A 19800-nucleotide genomic window follows, 5' to 3' on the forward strand; every position below is an offset into this window, starting at 1 on the left:
AGTCTGCCAACATCAGTGACACATGTGAGTGCTGGTTTAGTTCCTTTCCTGACTGTTCTACTTACAATCCAGTTCCCTGCTGAAGCCACTATACAAGTAAGTAGTAGAAAGATAATACAAATGATTGGGTCCCTGTACCGATGTTGGAGACTCCAGTGAAACACTTTGCTTTGGCCTGTCCCAGCCATGGTAGTTGTACCTATTTAGGCAGTATATCAGTTGATGGAAGCTCTCTCTTTCTCTTCTTTTCTCTATGTAAATATTCATTCAAATAAATAAGCACATAAATGAGAAAAATGAGCTAAATCTTGTAAGTCAAGATATCTTTCAGTGCCCTTTTGGGACACAGTTTTTTGGAGATTTGTGTGTATGTGTGTGTGTGTGTGTGTGTGTAATTGAAAGGCAGAGTTACAGAAGAGAGGAGGTGCTGGGAAAGAATGAGAATATGGGAGATCTTTTATCTGTTGATTCACTCTGCAAATGGTCGAAATGGTCAAGGCTGTGCCATACCAAAGGAAGGATCCTGGAGCTTGTTCCAGGTCTTCCAGGTGCATGCTGGGGCCTAAGTACTTGATGTATAGTTCTATTTCCTAGGTTTTATTTGGATATTTATTTTTGAGACTAGTCAGTCACTAGGCAAGTTAGATTAAATATTTCTGTGCAGGATAAAAGGGAACTCTGAATGCTCTAATTTTTTTGGTCAATAGAATATTGGCCATTAAAAATGATTGATTTTGTTTATTTGAAATGTATAATTGGAGAGCGATAGACAAACAGAGAGACAGAGAGACAGAGAGACAGCTTCCTCTGCTGGTTCGCTTCCCAAATCATGTCCCTAGCCAGACCTGGATTTGAATAGAGTTGGGAGCCAGGAGTTTCTCCTGGGTTTCCCATGTGTGTTGCAGCAGCCCAAGGATTTGGTATATCTTCAGTTGCCTTCCTGGCACATGAGCAGAGAGCTGGACCAGAAGCAGAGCAGGCAGGATTCAAGCTGGTGTACATGCCCAGGGGCTGTTGGCATGGGCAGGTAGTGATTTTACCTGCTTGCTGTGCCACAGTGCAAGCCCCAACATTAACCCTTTAAAAGAGAAATCTAACTTGGCTATCTAATAATTCTACTTGAAATAACAACTTCTGTGGTGCAGTATAATCCTGTTCCACAGGTGCTTATCCTTACCACCCTGTTATTTCACAAGTGGAATAACATTTTGATCATGGTTCATTCTGTCATTGTCTCATAGTCACTTTTTAGCTTACTGAAAATGATAGTTTGATACTACTCTTCTGTTTCTGTCCTCTTTCTTTGCACTGTGCCCAGGGATTGACTTTCTAGGGCGTGCAAAGTGTGCACAAGTTCCAAGCATTGTTTGTCCTAGTTTCAGCGTGCTTCTACAGAGAATGTTGCTTGTATGAGGCCAGGTTATAGTAATTAAATATTATAATACATTCTTTGTTATTTTTTGTAGGCTTAAAGACATAAACCTGCCATCGTAGAAACAGCAAAACTTGGACAAGCTTTTTTAATTTTGTCCTGAGTGAAAGCAAAAAGTGAACCGAGAAGTGTGTCTCCTTGTTTTTATATCTCATTGTGCTCCTTTTGATAACTCACCTTAGGAATGAAGCCACCATTATGTCCTCAGTCAGTGAAGTAAATGTTGATATCAAAGATTTCCTAATGAGTATCAATTTGGAGCAGTATCTCTTACATTTCCACAAGTTTGGCTTTCATACTGTGAAGGCCTGTGCTGCGATTGATGATAGTGTGCTACTCAAAATTGGAATATCACCCACGGGACATCGCAGGAGAATACTGAAACAGTTACAGATGATCTTGTCAAAGATGCCGGATATCCCAGTTTATGCGAATGTTCATAAAACAAAGAAGAATGACGACTCTTCCAAGGATTGTCGTGTTCCATCTTCTGCTCAGAACGTTGGTCGAGAAATCTCCAACTCTCATAGTGTTCACCCACATAGCTCAACGCAGTTGGAGGCTGTTACCAAAAGTCTTGAGCAAAATGAAATTACTATGGGAAAGAGCCAGTCTCTTAAGTCAGACGGTAAGCTGTCACTTCCTCAACATGAGTTTCCCATTCCAGATCAAGAACTGCACCCGAATTTGGATTCTTCTCAGGATTCTGTGTTTGGTAGTGAAAAGATTAAATCAGCATCTTTGATGGCAAAGAAGGTTGTGGATTGTGCAACTGAACAGCAGGAAGCGGAAAAAGCTGAGCTGATGTTGGACACTATCCAAAAGCTGCCTACTATGGACTCGGAGTGTCTTTCTCCCCTTGGCTCCTCAGCATCAGACACAAATTCTGTAAATGGATCCAATGGTGTATTAGAACCATCCACACCATACCCATTCTTTCAATTTCAAGGGGAAATGGTTATAAATGATTTGTACATACCATCATCGCCAAGTTTGGCACCCATGAGAAGTCGCAGTAAGTTGGTTTCAAGACCGTCTCGCTCTTTTCTGTTAAGGCATCGGCCTGTACCAGAGATTCCAGGGCCAACAAAAGGAGCTTCAGGGAGGTAAGGTTCTTTATGGTATACTGTCAATATCCAATTTGGGGGCAATTTAGGGTTTTTTTTTTTGTTGTTCAGATATATTTTCATTTATTGACTTTTGCCATCAATGTTTACTTTGTTCTCTTAAAATGTTTGTTTAAATGTTCTCTTATGAAATGTTTCTCCAATGACATTTGTCATGATATTATATGTCAGAGTCATATTCAGCTTTTGACTGCCTAGGGCCCTTTAGCTTTCTCTTGTTTAACTGGAGGGACTTCCTTTTCCTTGATTCTGGCTACATGTCCCTTCCCATCCTTCCCTCACAGCCATTATCAGAGGCTTCCATCCTGGCAATTCCAATATTTATTTACCACTGAATTATTTGTTATTTGGTAGGGAACACATTTTCAGTTTTTGTATTTTGTATCTGCTTGACACACACACAATGCTTGGCAATATTTAATGAACGCACATCTGTTTTTCCTGTTTACCAATTGCTGTGATTGTGGGAAAGGCATAAAGAGATCCACTCTAAGAATTTCTAGTCTAGTATTGAAACCAAACGTAAAAAGATAGTAACAGGTACGCCATGAAACCAAGCCCACTAGCAACTCTGGAGTCCAATATTGAAGTCACATAGCAAAAGATATTAGCAGGTACATGCTGAAACCAGATCTAAAGGAAATGGTGTCCCAAGGAGAACCTCTCTGATGTGCTCAAGCAACTTTGAATTCCAAGCCCAGCAGAGTCTTCATCTGTTTTTCCAAGTTCCATTGAGATACGTAGTTGTGGTTTTTTTTCTAGGGACTCAAAACACACTCATCTCTGCTGGTAGGCAGGAAACTGCTGAAGTTTGACTGCTATTGCAGTGCCACAGCCTGTCCCTCCGACTTCCTGCATGGGCCTTAGGCTGGTGTATTGCAACATTCCCCTGTTTCCCTCTTAAATTTTGACTGCTTCAGAATTCTGTGACTTTGGTGATTGCAGTGTGAGTTATCTGTTCAAGGAGAAGGTAGAAATGCAGTAGCTGAAAGAGAAAACACGTTGAGCTATAGGACTCTGTTAACTTAATATCCCCTATTACAGCATAAACTCGTTCAGTAGACATCCATAGTGCCAATAGTCGTGCCTGTTATCGAGTGAATCAGAAGTCATAGTGCCATTTATAAAACATTTTAAGTGTTTGCTCATTTGGATAGTAATTTTCCATGGATTGTTTTGTCTTCACAGTGTCCCTGCAAAATAGATAATGTTTATCCAGTTTTACTTTTGAGGAAGCTGAGTCTTAGGTAAAACTTGCCCAAGGTACAGAACTGAGGATTCATTGCAGTCCATTTGACTCTTGAACCCACTTTCTTTACAACTCATTTGCAGGCCTTTTTGAAGATGTTCATTTCATATGTGAGGGTTGGATTTTTACTATGGATTGTAGGCACTAACTCTTGCATGGCACTTTAGCTTTAAAATATTTTAGTAAGTGTGAACAATGAAAGGAATGTAAGTGAAAAGTTAGATGTTTTCTGATGTCAAAAGGTTTTGCCTTGTGAGACATGATCGCTGTGAACACATGTGTTGAAACTGAGTCTTTGTCAAAATAAGACTTTTTTTTTGAAGCCACAAGGTTAGCTTCAGCTAAAAAGCTTTGTATAAATTTCAGATGCTATGTACCGTTTTTCATGTATCTTACAGAAAACTATTTGATGCGTATTTAGTTGTGATGGGTGACAGAACTTTACCACTTCCTGTTAGAGTCCTGGCTGCACCTGTTGATTAAATTAAGACAGATTAATAGAATAACATAGAAAATTTGCTTAATAGGAATAATAAAAAATTTTATGTGGCATCATAGGAACTCCCCAAAGAGATAAATATCTACAGATGCACTCTTGAGGCACTTGGGACTGAATTGGACAGAGTAGTGAATTGTGAAAGTAACTGAATTACATGGGGAGGTTTGAAAAGATGTTTTCCCACAACTTGTACAGCATTTGTTTGAGTGCCTGCATTTTGTCCTTGAGGATAAGGATGCTGTTTCTTTCACATGGGAATGCCATCTCCTGCTTTTAAAAAACATTTTGTACCTGCTGCTTTCAACATTGGAATTAAGTACCTTTAGTTCAAAATATGACAGGGTGGTACATTTTTAGCTTCTTTGTTTACGCATGTAAGCTTTACATCTTAGAATTGTTCTTCATGCTATGGTTATGCATCTTTGCAAGTAAGAACAGTGCTAACATTAAAGCTGGTAGTAAGTAATTAAATATTGTCTGTATCATAGCACTATTTTCAGAGTGCTTTTTGGCTAGATTAGTCACAATAACTTTTCTTTCCTCTGACTATGGTAATAAATGGAAACTATGCAGTCATGCTGCTCAGCTCATAAAATGGCAGGTAAATTAGGCATCACTATTTTTACTTGTGGTCCTCCCTTGTATTGCAAATAGTAATTGTAAGATGTTTGGAATGCTATAATAAGACTTCCGATAAAACTGGGCTTTATAGTCTGTGATTCTCTATTCAGTTATACCTATATTTAATATTTAGTGTATCCCGTGATATGCAAAGTAAAAAAAAAATTATGCCCAGTACTTCTAAAGTGGTTGGTAATTAAGCATTGCTTCCAGATGTTAAGGGAGCATAGTGTTTTCTTGATGCAGGACCTTTGTGCCTCTCTCCTGACTGTGGCTTCCTCCTCCCACTATATCCGACACAGCTGCACCTCAAGTCGGGTGGATTGGCTTTTGTTCTTGCTTTAGTGTTTTCTTTGGATTCTAGCTGCGTCCGCTATTTTGGAGGGCTGAACTGGGCAGGGCTATGCTAGACAGTGAACCCGAGGGTATGTTTTTACTTCCTATCTCTTGAGGGCCAAATTAAAAGCAAACTTCTCCTTCTCCCTTTGAGGTCTCCCTAGTTCTTTGGAACATTCTTTTTTTTTTTGAAGATTTATGTATTTTTATTGCAGAATCAGATATATATATGTGTGTATATACATGTATGTATATGTATATATATGTATGTATGTATATGTATATTTATATACACACACACACACACACACGGAGGAGGAGAGACAGAGAGAAATATCTTCCATCCGATGATTCAAACCCCAAGTGACCGCAACAGCCGGTGCAGTGCCGATCCAAAACCAGGAGCCCAGATCCTTTTCCGGGTTTCCCACATGGGTTCAGGGTCCCAAGGCTTTGGGCCATCCTCGACTACTTTCCCAGACCATGAGCAGGGAGCTGGATGGGAAGTGGGGCTGCTGGGATTAGAACTGGCACCCAAATGAGATCCTGGTGCATTCAAGGCAAGGACTTTAGCCACTAGGCTAGGTCACGGCATCCGGCCCTGTTTGGAGCCTTCTAGGTAGAAAGTGAATTCAGCACCTGGCCCTTTCCTTAGGAAGATAGTCCTTCTCAGGGGAGTACTCTTAGTACTTGAGGCAGGAAGGAGCAATTGTCTGGCAGTTACTATAGCAGGATCTTTCCTCTTTTCCTTACTAGTTTAGTGATTCACGAATATCGCCATGTAACAATCTTATCCTTGCTTAAAGTGGACAATCGCTTCCTTTCAGGTGTAGGGCCTTGGAGTGTTTTGAGGGAAGGGAAGATAGGGAATCAGGGGTCGTGGGAAGGGAATGCTGTGCAAATCCGTCTAGTGATGGAAGTACACGTGTGGCATCTAAGTTTGAACCTCTAGCTCTCCTTTAGGTTTTCATTGAAAATTAAATCTTGATGTATGTCTAATCTAGTGATTATGTCAGTGTCTGCTTGCATGGTATGGGGGCTCATTTCCTGGGTTTCAGCTCCCGACTCAAGCTTCCTAGTAATGTGTTCACTGAGCAACTGCAGATGATGGCTCAATTCACCCAGGTGAGAGATTGGGATTTGTGTTTGTGTTTTGGCCTCGGGGGTCACAGGCGTTTGGGGAGTGAAGCAGTGAATGAGAGCTTTCTGTCTCTCTTTTGTACTAAATATGAAAAACATAGGAATTCATCACACTTCGTATTTTAAAAAAAGGCTTTGTAATTCTAAAATTCAGTTATTTTTTTCCCTTTAAAAAAGGAGAACACAGGGTAATATTTGTAAAAACGAAAAAAATTGTATAATTACAGTAAATCTAAATCGTAGATTTATTGTCGAAGGTGAGGATATCCATCTGCTCAACACTCTTGACAAATTGAAGTGCAGCTATGTTTATACTTTGGTTTTAATGAAAAGTTTAATCCTGTTTGAAAAAAAGATGCATAATAAGCTCAACTTTTGCTAATACATTATGAGAATTTCATGATAATTCTGTAGGCCTACGTGTTGCAAATCTTTTTTAATCATCATATTCAAAGGTCAGTTTTTGCAACCTCTTTCCTGAGTATAACTTCATTATCCATGCATTGTAAATATCACATTTTTGACATCTGTACCATAGTTACCATGTCTCATGCTTTTACATTTGAATTGCTGTGTTTTAGTTAGATGCTATGGAAAGCTTATGGCACTTTCCCACTGCTACCTGCTGGTTGTGGTGGGTTTTCTTTGCTTTTGACTTCTCTGTACAGTGACTTACAGTCTGTTACTGTGAGAACTGCATGTTTATTAAAAAAAAGATTCTGTGAAATGATGAACCAACATGATATATATTTGGTTATTATTGTTAATTTTTTATGGTATAGCTTCTTTGCCTAAGTAATAGGTAAGTGAAAGTCATAGAAGGAGATCATTGGTTCTGTACTTTGTGCCACCACTTTTCTTGGCAATTTTAATGATTAAAAAATTGAAAAGTCGTTATGCTGATCTTCCATTTTGGCCATCAGTTATTCATTCCCTTTATTTTTACTCATGTTATTGTAGCAACACCATTTTCATTGTAATAGCAAAACTAGTTTGTCTGCTACGACTATCTTAACACTATATCATCATCTGAATGATTAAGCAGTGGGAATTTATTTTCTCAGTTTTAGGGCTGTTAAGTCAAGATCAAGAGGCTGTCCACATTGAGTTCTGCTGAGGGCCTTGGTCTGATACAGGGTTTCTTACCTGTGGAGTCTGTTGCTAGGACTTCTCAGTGCTTGGGTGCAGAGAGGGCCCTCTCTGATGGGGAACCTGCTATAAGGTTCTCAGCCATTCTGGAATATGCCCTCATTGATCTGTGATTATGCTGGAAAAACCTTATCTGTAAGCAGTTACCTGTGGGTTAGAATTTCGACATATGAATTTGGAAGAGGAAACATTTCTGTCCATAATAATAACATTGGTTATTTTTTTTTTTTTTGCTTTTCCAGAAATTTGTTAGTTCTGTATTTATGGAGCTTAGGATACTTGCAAAGGTCCCACATGCACATCACATTGCGCAGGCAAAGTGTGTTTACAAAAGATCAGTCAGTCTGAACACCTGCAGATTCCTAGTGTTTTCAGAGAAAACTGACTTGGGGTCTTAAAAATAATGAAAATAACATGAGAAAATCACACAGCATTTACCAAATTAGTTATTTGTAGAATCATTTGTATCTTTTTTTCAGATTTTTTTTTTAAAGATTTTATTATTATTGGGAAGCCGGATATACAGAGAGGAGGAGACACAGAGAGGAAGATCTTCCATCCGATGTTTCACTCCCCAAGTGAGCCGCAACGGGCCGGTGCATGCCAATCCGATGCCGGGACCAGGAACCTCTTCCGGGTCTCCCACGCGGGTGCAGGGTCCCAAAGTCTTGGGCCGTCCTTGACTGCTTTCCCAGGCCACAAGCAGGGAGCTGGATGGGAAGTGGAACAGCCGGGATTAGAACCGGCCCCCATATGGGATCCCAGGGCTTTCAAGGAAAGGACTTTAGCCGCTAGGCCATGCCGCCGGGCCTGAATCATTTGTATCTTAACTTTTTTTTTATTATTAATTATTTTGCATTATGTGACAGTTTCATAGGCTCTGGGAATCCCCCCACCCCTCCCCTCGCCCCTCCCCCCTGGTGGAATCCTCCACCTTGATGCAGTATTACAGTTCAAATTCAATCAAGATTCTTTCCTTGCAAACGTATACCAAGCATAGAGTCCAGCTACTTATTGTCCAGATGGGTTGAACAGTTTTTTGGGGAGACCATTTCTGGTCCGAAGTTAGAGCTGGTAGAATATCATCCCAGTCAATTAAGAGTCCCAATATATCATCAACAGCAATTTGCAACATTATGACATGGTTTTGAGTAACCAGTATGTTAAAAAAAAAAAAAAAAGAAGAAGCAAGTTCTTAACCACAACCTATGATTAGTTCATTGACATTTCAATTTTAGTTTATATACAGGACCGGCTGCTATATACCTTAAAATGGCTATAAGGTACCATTCAGCTGTCTCGTGTCTATTTCATTTTAGTATTTAGCCATTTGTTGTGTTGAAGTATAATTTTGCTGATCTTGGCAGATTTTAGGATAATCTAGACTGGCTTGTAACTCTAACAAGACATTTGTCGACAATTAAGGTGCAGAACATTTTTTTTTTGTGGGAGGGGTTGTGCAGGAAAATCCTCAACACCATGGTGAGGAGTGACTAATTTTTTTTTTTTGGTCTTGTACCCTTCCTAAGTGTTTTTTTTTAAATTATTTTAATTCATTAATTACATTGTATTATGTGACACAGTTTCATAGGTACTTGGATTCTCCCCACCCCTCCCCAAACCCTCCCACCATGGTGGATTCCTCCACCTTGTTGCATAACCACAGTTCAAGTTCAGTTGAGATTCCCCCATTGCAAGCATATACCAAACATAGAGTCCAGCATCTTATTGTCCAGTCAAGTTCAACGGCTTCTTAGGTATACCCTCTCTGGTCTGAAGACAGAGCCAGCAGAGTATCATCCCGATCAATTAAAAGCTCCAACATACCATCAGCAAAAATTTACATCATTATGGAATTAATTGACATAGTAATGAGTAACCAATATGTTAAAAGTAAATGCGAGTTCTTAACCACCTTCTGTGACCACCTCATTGACATTTCAATTTTAGTTTATACACAACATATAACGTACCTAACATAACATGTTATACATAACATCGTGTCATCTTAAATTAAGGCAAACATGTGGTATTTAACCTTTTGGGATTGGCTCATTTCCCTTAGCATTATGGTTTCCAGTTTGGCCCATTTGGCCACAAAGAACTGCATTTTGTTTTTTTTAATAGCTGAGTAGTATTCCATGGAGTAATCTTTGTGTCCCACCCAGCGAGGCATGAGCCAATCCACGCCAGCTCTTCCTGTCAGATTCCAATCTCTACTTTTTGTTGTTTGTCTATTTATTTTAGGTTTTTTTAGTTTGTATGATTGTTTGTTTGCTATGAGGGGTTTTCGGAGCGATCCCGATGGTCATTGCGGGGGAGGGCGGGGGTCCAGAGGTGGAGCCAGGCTCGGACCAGAGAAAGCTGTCCTCCCAGGTCCCGAAGGACGTTTATTGTTCTTCTGTTTCTGTGGACCACTCAGGGCTTCTGGATGTCTTTCCGATGACGTTGGTTTCTGCACGGTAGTGTTTGGACTTCTTCCATCCCCTGCGGAAGCGCCGGTTGAGGGTGGGTGACCTCAGAGTACTCGGCTTCCGAGGGCATCCAATTCCCTGTGGCCTCCTTGGCAGTTGGGATATAGTCCTTGTTGCTCGTGTTAATAGTTTGTGGTGAAGGTATGGGAGTCTTCATGGTTGGGATCCAAGCTTCCTCCTTACCACCTGCTCCACTCTGGAGTGCCCCCCTGCTCCACTCACATGACCTCCTGTTAAGAGGTTGTCAGGATCACACCCGATTCCCCCTCATGCATTGGTATAGTAGTTTTACTATTGTTTAGTGCCGCGTTGAGTCTGTTGTCTATGAATGACCAGATTTGATCTTGATAGGCTATATTGTACTTTTTCCTCACTCTTTTTATGGTACTGAAAGACTTCCCTGCACTCCCTCCCCATTACGGATTAACATAGCATATTGAGGGTATAGTAGGTTTTACAGTTTTTCGATGGAAATCTTAAGTATTCTGACATTAATTGTTGGTTTATAGATTATATCGCATTATCTTATTGCATTGGATACAGGTTGTTAGAGTGTATCTTAACTTTTATAAAAGTTGTTTTAATTGGGTTTTGAAAACTTGTATTTGAGCTTAATAAGTTTAATTTTTGAATTTCCAATTTTTAAAAGTCTGTAACTCATACTGTGTGTGTGTATATATACATAGTTTATTTTGTCAGTTCATTTTCATATTAGGTGGTATTTGGATCTATCTTTAATAACACACGTTCTCTGCTAGGTTACAGTGTTTGGAGCATGGCTTCAACAAGTCCTAGCTTGTTGAACCTTGTGCTTGTCTAGAGCCCTGAAGAGGAAGTGGAGGGGTTGTGAGCCAGAGATGAAGATGAGGTCATACCTCTCACGAGTTTATGTGAAGGAGGAGGCACCTTGTGTTGTTGGAGATAAGCTGATGGCTGTACCTTCGTTGTTAGTGACTGTGGATTGAGTCATCTTTAGGAAATAGTTTGAAAACCACAACAAAAACATTAAGACTAAATTATCCATACTTTGAGAAATCTTCACTGCAGGGGAAAGTCTGTACGGCAGCAACAATCATAATACTGCCTGCATTAAAAGAAATCCTAATGAGCTCAGATTAGTTTGTTGAAAATTAAAATCAGCGTACATTCCTTTGTTTTTCCATTCTCAGAGGTAATTAGTGTTCTGAAATGGGTATTTTTCTTACTCATGCTTTTGTGCTTAATGTGTGAAAATGATACTCTTTTTCAACTTGGCATTTCACTCAGTGTGTTTGAGATTTGTTTGTTCCCCTCAGTGCTTATATCTTATGCCATATTCACTATACATACAGCATTTTAAAAAATGTATTAATTTATCCTAGGGGTAGAAATGGAAAGAAAGAATGTATGCTGTGAGCTTTTCATTCTTTCAAGTATCTGCCATAGCTGGAGTTGGGGGGATACAGTCCCGGTCTTTCACATTTGTGACAGGAACACAAATACTTGAGTCATCACTGCTACTGTAAAAAAAAAGAAAAATAAAGATGTATTTATTTTTATTTGGAAAGCTTTTACAGAGAGAGAGAGAGAGAGAGAGAGAGAGAGAGAGAGAGAGAGAGAAAGGACACAAACCAAAAGGTCACAATGCTGAGAGCCATTCAAAGCCATGACCCAGGAGTTTCTTCCAGGTCATCCACATGGGTGCAGGGGCCTATGCATTGACCTAAGTCATTTTCTGCTGCCTTCTAAGCAGAGAGGTAGATGGCAAGTGGAGCATCTGGGAGAGGAACCTGTGCTCATATGGGATGCCAGTGCCGTGGGAGGAGGATTGGCTTGCTATGACACCATGCCAGGTCCCTTCACTGCCAACATTGTCTGCAAGGGGGAGAGAGAGCCACAGTTGGACATAGAACAGAGGCACTCCTGATGTGGGATGCAGGCATTTCAGCCCTTATTATGAACATAGTGGAGAGTTTGTGATCATTTACTTCTAAATAGATGAAAAAATAAATTTATAGCCAAGAATTTTTAAATCTGAGCATTGTGGTTTAGAATGTGTTATAGAGCTAGACATGTGTTGAAATCTCAGGTTAGTTACTTAAGAGATAGTAACTGCTTTGTGTAGTAATTTTTCTTTGAAAAACACAGATACTCTTACTTCCTTTCAGTGACTGTATATGATTGTGTGTAAATATATATGTAATTGTATATATGTATAGTATGTAAATGTTAAATGCTGACGATTGTGTCAGAGTTAGCAATATTATTAGCTTAAATTGCCAAAAAAGGTAGAAAATTTGAGTAACACTCCACTCAAGGGTTCAAGTGATTATTAGGTAGTTGTTTGAATAATATACAAATTTAAGGAAATAATTAGAAAACTTTTAAATGTCAGGAATCTGAAGATTTATTCATTTTCATTGCTATGCTATATTTCTTTTATGAACATAGCCTGTCATTCATTTTTACTATTGGTAATGTTTAATGTTTTCAACGTTGTTGAGTATTTTAATATTTACTTATAAGTGTTTATATATGCACATATGTATGCATACTTGTAGATATATGAAATATACACTATATATGCAATATTCATATGCAATATATAATACATATACAATACATATAATTTACATAGTGCAAAATAGAATCATTTAGAGGATGCGAGCTGATGAGTTTTACCAAGCATAAATAGGCTGGTCATATCTAACTTAAAGCCTTCAAATCTGAAATGCTTCAAAATTTAAAACTTGTTTGATTTCCCACCTGCTACTTCAAAGCTTTCGACCTCTGGGAGCATCTTAGGTTTGATTTTCTGCTTAGGAATGCTCACCTGGGAATGCGTTTACAATATTCTAGAACCCAAGAAAATGTGAAATCTGAAAATTTCAGCTCTCAAGTGTCATTGATAAAAGGTATTCAACCTGCTCTACCATTTGATCACATCAACAATTAAGACATACAGTCTCCCTGTTGCTGTCCCCATCACCAAAGTTATCTTGTGACACTTGAAGTAAGTTTCTCTACCTCCTTTGTTTGGCAACCATTCATGTTACTCTAAATCAGCTTTCTCTACTGCATAATTTCATATAAATCAAAACAGAGTAGGCAGTCTTTTGTATCTTGGCATCTGTATGGTATATTTTTTTTAAATAATTTATTCAGAGGCGCCTGCTTCTTGTCCCAGCTGGTTCTTGTCCCAGCTGCTTTATGTCCTAACCAGATCTCTGCTCAAGGGCTTGTAAAGCATCAGAGCGTGATACAAGTCCTTGAGATTCTGCACCCATGTGGCAGACTCAGAGAAAACTTCTGGCTCCCAGCTTCAGCTCAGCTCAGGTCAGCTCAACTCAGCTCTGGCTGTTGAAGTCATTTGGAGAGTGAACCAGCCAAAGGAAGACCTCTCTGTCTCTCCTTCACCCTCTATAAAATCTGTCCTTCAAGTATGAATAAATACATTTAAAAAAAGTTAATTTCTTTAACTTTGAAAAATACACACACACACTCACTCACACACACACATCCTTCATGTACTGCTTTACCAAGAGCCAGGAACTCAGTCTGAGTTGCACTGTGAGTGACGAGATCTGTCTGGATGATTAGCTGATACCTACTAGGATACGTGTTAGTGAGATCCTGGGATCATCAGTACAGCAGGACCTGCTGAGCATGGCACTGTCACACGGGATGTCAGTGTATAAATGGTGTTTTAGCTGCTATGCCAAATGCCTTACACCTGAACGTAGCTTTCTGATGTATTACTGCATGGAAATTTGTTGTTTATATTATTGGATGATATTTCTGTATCTGTTTGCCTGTGGGCATGCATTTGGATATTTATTTCTGGAACACACCGGCATGCTTGTCTGTTGAATATATTCCTAGAAGTATGACTGCTATTAATGTAGGTAAATGTTTGTAAGCAACTATCAAACACTTTATTAAAGTACATGTACCCTTTTAACATTGTTTTGCAAATAATATAATAATAAAAAAATAAAATAAATTTAAAACTTTTGTTTTCTTTTAAATTTTAATTTAATTTAATTTTGTTTGACATACATATGACTATTAAAATTTTCCACTTAATATTGTTAGAATTGTTCATTTGTCTCTGAAGGAATTTTTTTATCCAAGTTAAATTTATTGACTTGAAGTTTTTCTTAATATTCTATAATTTTCATATTGTTTAGATGTATAATGATATCCTCGGTTTCATTTGTAATATTGATAATTTCTGTGTGTTGCCTCCTGTTTTCCTTCATTGAGGTTTGTCAGTTCTATTGACTTATTGATTGGTTTAAAAGTGACTTGAGTTGCAAGGATTTAGAAAATTTGTCTATTTTTTTTTTGAATTTTATTTATTATTTTCTTGCTGCACTTTACTTGAATGGTATGAGAAGTATATATATATATAAGTCTTGCTTCACATTATATATCTGAGTATATTTTGGAAATTATTTTTTTTCTTTTTTTTTTTTTTAAAGATTTATTCATTTTATTACAGCCAGATATACACAGAGGAGGAGAGACAGAGAGGAAGATCCTCCGTCCAATGAGTCACTCCCCAAGTGAGCCGCAATGGCCAGTGCTGCGCCAATCCGAAGCCGGGAACCAGGAACCTCCTCCAGGTCTCCCACACGGGTGCAGGGTCCCAATGCATTGGGCCGTCCTCAACTGCTTTCCCAGGCCACAAGCCGGGAGCTGGATGGGAAGTGGAGCTGCCGGGATTAGAACTGGCGCCCATATGGGATCCCGGGGCTTTCAAGGCGAGGACTTTAGCCGCTAGGCCATGCCGCCGGGCCCGAAATTATTTTCAAAAGGAAAAATGGAATATTTTCTGTGATGATAGAACTTAGTGCCCTTTGTTACTATGGTGTCTGCTTGTCATTGCTGTTACTTTGTGGCCTATACTATCTCTTGCCCAGGACACTGAGATACCAGATAGGTCTTCTGTGTATTTTTATGTTGTTTTTATGGAGTCGGACACATGTTTTGACTCACTTAATGAAGATATAAACCCCCCAAAACAAGAAACATTAAACAAAATGTTTAATAGTCTTGAAATTATGGGAAGACTAGCATTTGGCGATTCATTTGTTTTTCTGCATTATCCATGTAAGAGGCAAACAGCTGTAAATCCATTGAAATCTCATCATTTAAATCTATTTAGGAAAAGCACAATTGTAGACTTTGGCCATTATATCTTTATCTTAAATCACACTTATTTTGACATATCTGTTTTTATTCTCTCCCAAAAGTGTACTAAATTCTTTGTCAAGGTCGTAACTCATCATTGATTTCCCCTTTGTTTTAAGCTGCTTCCGTGACAGAAGAAATATTGCTACCTCACCTGGAAAGTCTGCCACACAGCAGAGTAAGTCTTATGTGCTTAAAGTTTCCATAATTTAGTTAGCACTCATTTGCTGGTTGCCATGTGTTACAATGGTAATTAAGGTGACAATACACGTGTGATAGAGGGAATAATGGGAGTGACTGTGTATCAGCAGTCAGGGTACTTCAGCAAACTCTTCTGAAAGTGATTGATCAAAAGACATTAACATCCACTCTGACTTATGCTTACTTGATAATGTGGCTTTGTTTATCCTTGGCTGCAGTCACAAGTATTAATTATATGGTTCTGATGATAGTTTGAGCCATGGCACAAAGAAACATGGAAAGTGGTTTTGCCATGGTTGCAAGCCAGGACTGATACTGCTTATGCAGGTGGGTCCTTGACAGAGGATCATTCTTCATTTGCAGATTTGGGTTCAGTAAGCTGCTTCTTGATCCATGCTTGCAAAGGCTTGGCTGCTGAACCTTAAGCATTTTTAAAAATTTTTGGTATTTCCCTTCACCCCTCCCCAAATCTCCATCCCCTACTAATTTCCCCTGTGTGATTACAAATAGGATAGTCCTTAACGACCAGTCATAAGTCTTCAGTCTGCTATTTAAGTGTACCCTGACATTGTAGGCATGGACAGTGGCAGAAAGTCCAGCATCCTAGGTCAAGATAACATGCGACAGTTCCATTAGGAGTCCATCTTCGATTTGGAAGTGGAGATGCGCACTGGATTGTATTTTCACATCTGTATGTGATAGTCTCTACAGTTACTATACATTCCCTTAAATGAAAAGCCATAAAACAAAATCACAGAGTTGTGAGAATACTGTCATATAAATCAGGGTAATTCAGAGAGGGTGAAAATTATTTTGAAATTGTTTATAGATATGTTGGTGGCTCTGGTAATAGAGGAACTTCTTTCAGTGAATTCTGGAATTTTAAATGATTGGTTAGCTGTCATACTGGTGAATCAATCAAAAATTATGTATGATTTAAGGTTAATTTTCTGACAATTAGAATATTCTTTTATTTAGGAGTTAGCTTAAAGAGGACAGTATGACAGTGTCCACTGTCTGGGGCAATGTGCTTGGTTATGTTAATGTAGATCTTTAAGGTTAGTAAGAGCACGTGTGACCAGTTACAGTTTAACAATGCAACGTATATCATGCTTGTGAAATCAGAGATATGTATAGTAAATACTGTATCAAGAAGACCCCTTTAAAAATTGATGTATGATTAACAATTTGCACAATTTTGGATTCTAATAGAATTATTCTTAGGTTACAATATTGCTATAAAATAAACACATACATTTTGAACTTTAGTGCCAAATTATTAACATCTTTTTATTATCCTCATTCTTCCAGAAAATTTAAATGAGGAGAATTCATCTTCCATCTTTCCTTATGGAGAGACCTTTCTCTCTCAGGGACTGGAACATTCCAAGGTTAGTCCCCTGTATTTTTATCTTTGACCGTGATCAGTGCTGTACTCTTTCTGACCTGCTGTGCCTTTTCATTCTCCTGGGAGCTCTCTGAAGAATGTATTCTATAGAATAATCATATTTCTAGTTGGTAGGATTTCTGTTCATTAAAATGATGATCAATCATATCTTTAAATATAAATAGTGAAAGCACTTTTTGTTTGTGGTCTTAAGTAATTTGTCATAAAATAAAGTTAATGAAGAAAAGACATTATATCCTTAAGACATAATCTACCTCAGCTATATTTTGCTTTGCTTATTGTAAACTTTGTGTGTATAGACTTGTAGTTATTAATATGGTTTTATTTCAGTTGATCCTTCGATAGTTCCACTTCCAGCCCTTGTTCCCTTGTGCTGTTTTATTTTTTGGTCTTGCTAAAAGAGAAATTGGCAGGCAAAAATAATGCAAGAGAGCAAAAGTCCATGGAATTTTGTTACTAGTTAACATCCTTTTCTCCTCTTAGCTGAAATTATGAGCTATTAATATTTTTAATAAAACAAAAAAGCATCACATGGCTATTATTTAATATTCTCCCTAATTAAATTGTTCAGACTGAAATTTGAGCTGGTAATTATATAACTGTTTAGAGAAAACAAATGCAAATATTTGTGGATCTCTAAAGAATGTTGCCCGACTTAAAAAAATGCCAAAACCAAAAAGCAAAATTGTAAATGTTTTGTACTTTTTTTTTCTTGTAATAGAAGAGATGTGTGAAAAATGAGTTTTGGGTCCATGAAGAAACACTCAAAGGGGAGACAAGTACTGCGGGGAACTCTGTATGCATCAAATCAAGGTATGTCATTGTGATTGATGGTGACTAATTTTTTAGAATAAAATGTTTTAAAAAGTTGACTTTTACTTCTTGTGTATAACTGTATTATACAAGGATTATTTGCGTTGGTAAAGTTCAGATATTCTCTCTAGTGTGTTTCCATATCAGCATTGATTTTTAGAACTGAATTGCAGCCTTTAGATAGAACAGGTAACCTCATGTACATGATAACGCTATATTTGCCTTTTCCTAAATGAAATGACAGTTACCTCTTCAGAGTGGCAATAAGTGGTTACCAGGTTTGCATCTTAAAGACAAAAACTGATGTTAATATAAAGAGAAAAGGGGCCATGCAGAATTTCCCTTTGGAGTTGCATTATTTTTTCTTTTGTTTGGAAATTGCAACATTTTCAAGTGTAGTGTGGATTTTATAGGACCCTTGATGCTCTCTACTTGTTTCAGTCATGTGAAATAAAACAGAAGTTATGAATACCAATTTAAATTGTATTTTTCTTTAAAATTTTGGGAGTTGTTATACTGGATGGTTACTTGACAATTATTTTAATTTAAAAACTTTTCCATTGTTAATACTGTTACAGATTTCCTTTATCCGTGAGAAAGGTGTTTGGCTTAGCAAAAGATGCTTGCATTTTATATCAGAGTAACTCAGTTCACATTCCAGTCCTAGTTCTGATTCCAGCTTGCTACTGATGCAGACTGTGGGGGCATGGCAGGTGATCACTCAAGCACTTGGGCCCCTGCTGCTCATGTGGGAGACCTCAGTTCAGTTCCTGCCTTTTGGCCTTAGCCAGGCTCAATCCAATGATTGTGACAATTTAGGGCTGTTTCTTTGCCTTCAAATAATAATAATAAAAAAAAAGCAACAATGAAAACCTCTTAATTTTATGACTTCAGTAAGATATTGATGTGAATTGATGATAATGCAAAACATGCAAGGAATAGACTCAAACATTTTTTAAGAGAAATAATGATGTTTTTTAGAGCATTATGTTCAGGAGGATATAATTTGTCCTTTAGGCATATCTGTTAGTTTTATTTTACATCAGTGACTAACTCCATTATGCCATTCCTTAAATCGGTAGGAATATGCTTAGCTAATGTGAATGTATTCCAGTAAATAGTGTATAGTATGCAGCTTTTACATTCTGAATATGCACTGACCTGAGCCTGTTTTCTGGCTTGCAATATGGTACAGTGTTTTTCTTCATTAGCAATGCAAAATAATACTGAAACTCTGAGCAGTCATGCTCTCAACTTTGTTACATTATGATGAAACATGGAGTTAATAGAGTCAATTACAGAAAATAGAAAATAGGCAACAAGTTGGAAACAAGGTCTGTAAGAACAGATGACGTCATAGTGTTACCCAGAGAATAAAGGTGAAGCTGCCACTTTCTGCCCACTTGATTGTGCTCCTGAAGATATATAAATGTGGAGTTAATAATACAGTCCTTCTCCATTTTCCTCTCTTGCTACTTGTGCCCAATCCCCAAAGCCATAAAGGAACAAGTTGGATTCTATTTAAGAAACAAACAAAAACCTCATAGTATTATCCAGTTACGTCATTGGATAATAAAAGGTCTATATTTAATTTTCCTTGAAGAGTTTAGAATTAATCAAAAGGGTTGTTTGACCTCTAAGACTGTCCTGGCTTTAAATGTCTGATTCTTCTTTTTTTTTTTTTTTCATGAAAAGCTAATAGATGCTTTAAATCACACATGGCACTTTAAAATGTTAACTCCATTCCCTTTCATTTAGCATATATGATAACAGGAAGGAGAATACAAATGAAGTTAAAGTGGAAGACATTTGGATACCTCGAGAGGACAAAAGCAAGCCTTCGGCAGAGCCTGCTTCCGAATCAGAATACTCAACAGTGGAAGAATGTTTTCAGAGTTTAAGAAGAAAAAATTCAAAGGCATCAAAACTGAGGACGCAAAAATCACTGAATGTGGACCCAGTTAATAGGCACAGTTACCCATTAAGCTCAACAAGTGGAAATACGGATTCATCAGCCATTTCCTCCAACGCCATATCTCCCTATGCTTGCTTTTATGGTACATCTGCCAGGAAGGTGAAATCCGGGTGGCTGGATAAGCTCTCCCCGCAAGGGTATGTATTACTCATTGATTTCACTTAATACATTGCGTATTTCAAAAATACTCAAATTCACTAA

General features: G+C 38.1%; 1 protein-coding gene across 3 annotated transcripts in view; it reads left to right on the forward strand.

The window, feature by feature from the left end:
* The first annotated feature begins 1469 nt into the window (after positions 1–1469).
* ARAP2 (ArfGAP with RhoGAP domain, ankyrin repeat and PH domain 2) overlaps positions 1470–19800 on the forward strand; it is a 150900-nt gene continuing 132569 nt past the window's right edge. For 2 of the 3 annotated variants that reach the window (XM_004579161.4, XM_058670225.1), the window contains exons 1-5: positions 1470–2538; positions 15322–15380; positions 16715–16794; positions 17533–17624; positions 19383–19736. In XM_004579161.4, the coding sequence (XP_004579218.2) occupies positions 1631–2538; positions 15322–15380; positions 16715–16794; positions 17533–17624; positions 19383–19736 (1493 nt within the window). In that variant the 5' untranslated portion in view covers positions 1470–1630. The remainder of the gene's footprint in view (positions 2539–15321; positions 15381–16714; positions 16795–17532; positions 17625–19382; positions 19737–19800) is intronic. The other variant, XM_058670224.1, reaches the window with a different exon arrangement.

The sequence above is a fragment of the Ochotona princeps genome, chromosome 11 (genome assembly GCF_030435755.1).
Source record: "Ochotona princeps isolate mOchPri1 chromosome 11, mOchPri1.hap1, whole genome shotgun sequence".
In the NCBI taxonomy this organism is placed as follows: domain Eukaryota; kingdom Metazoa; phylum Chordata; class Mammalia; order Lagomorpha; family Ochotonidae; genus Ochotona; species Ochotona princeps.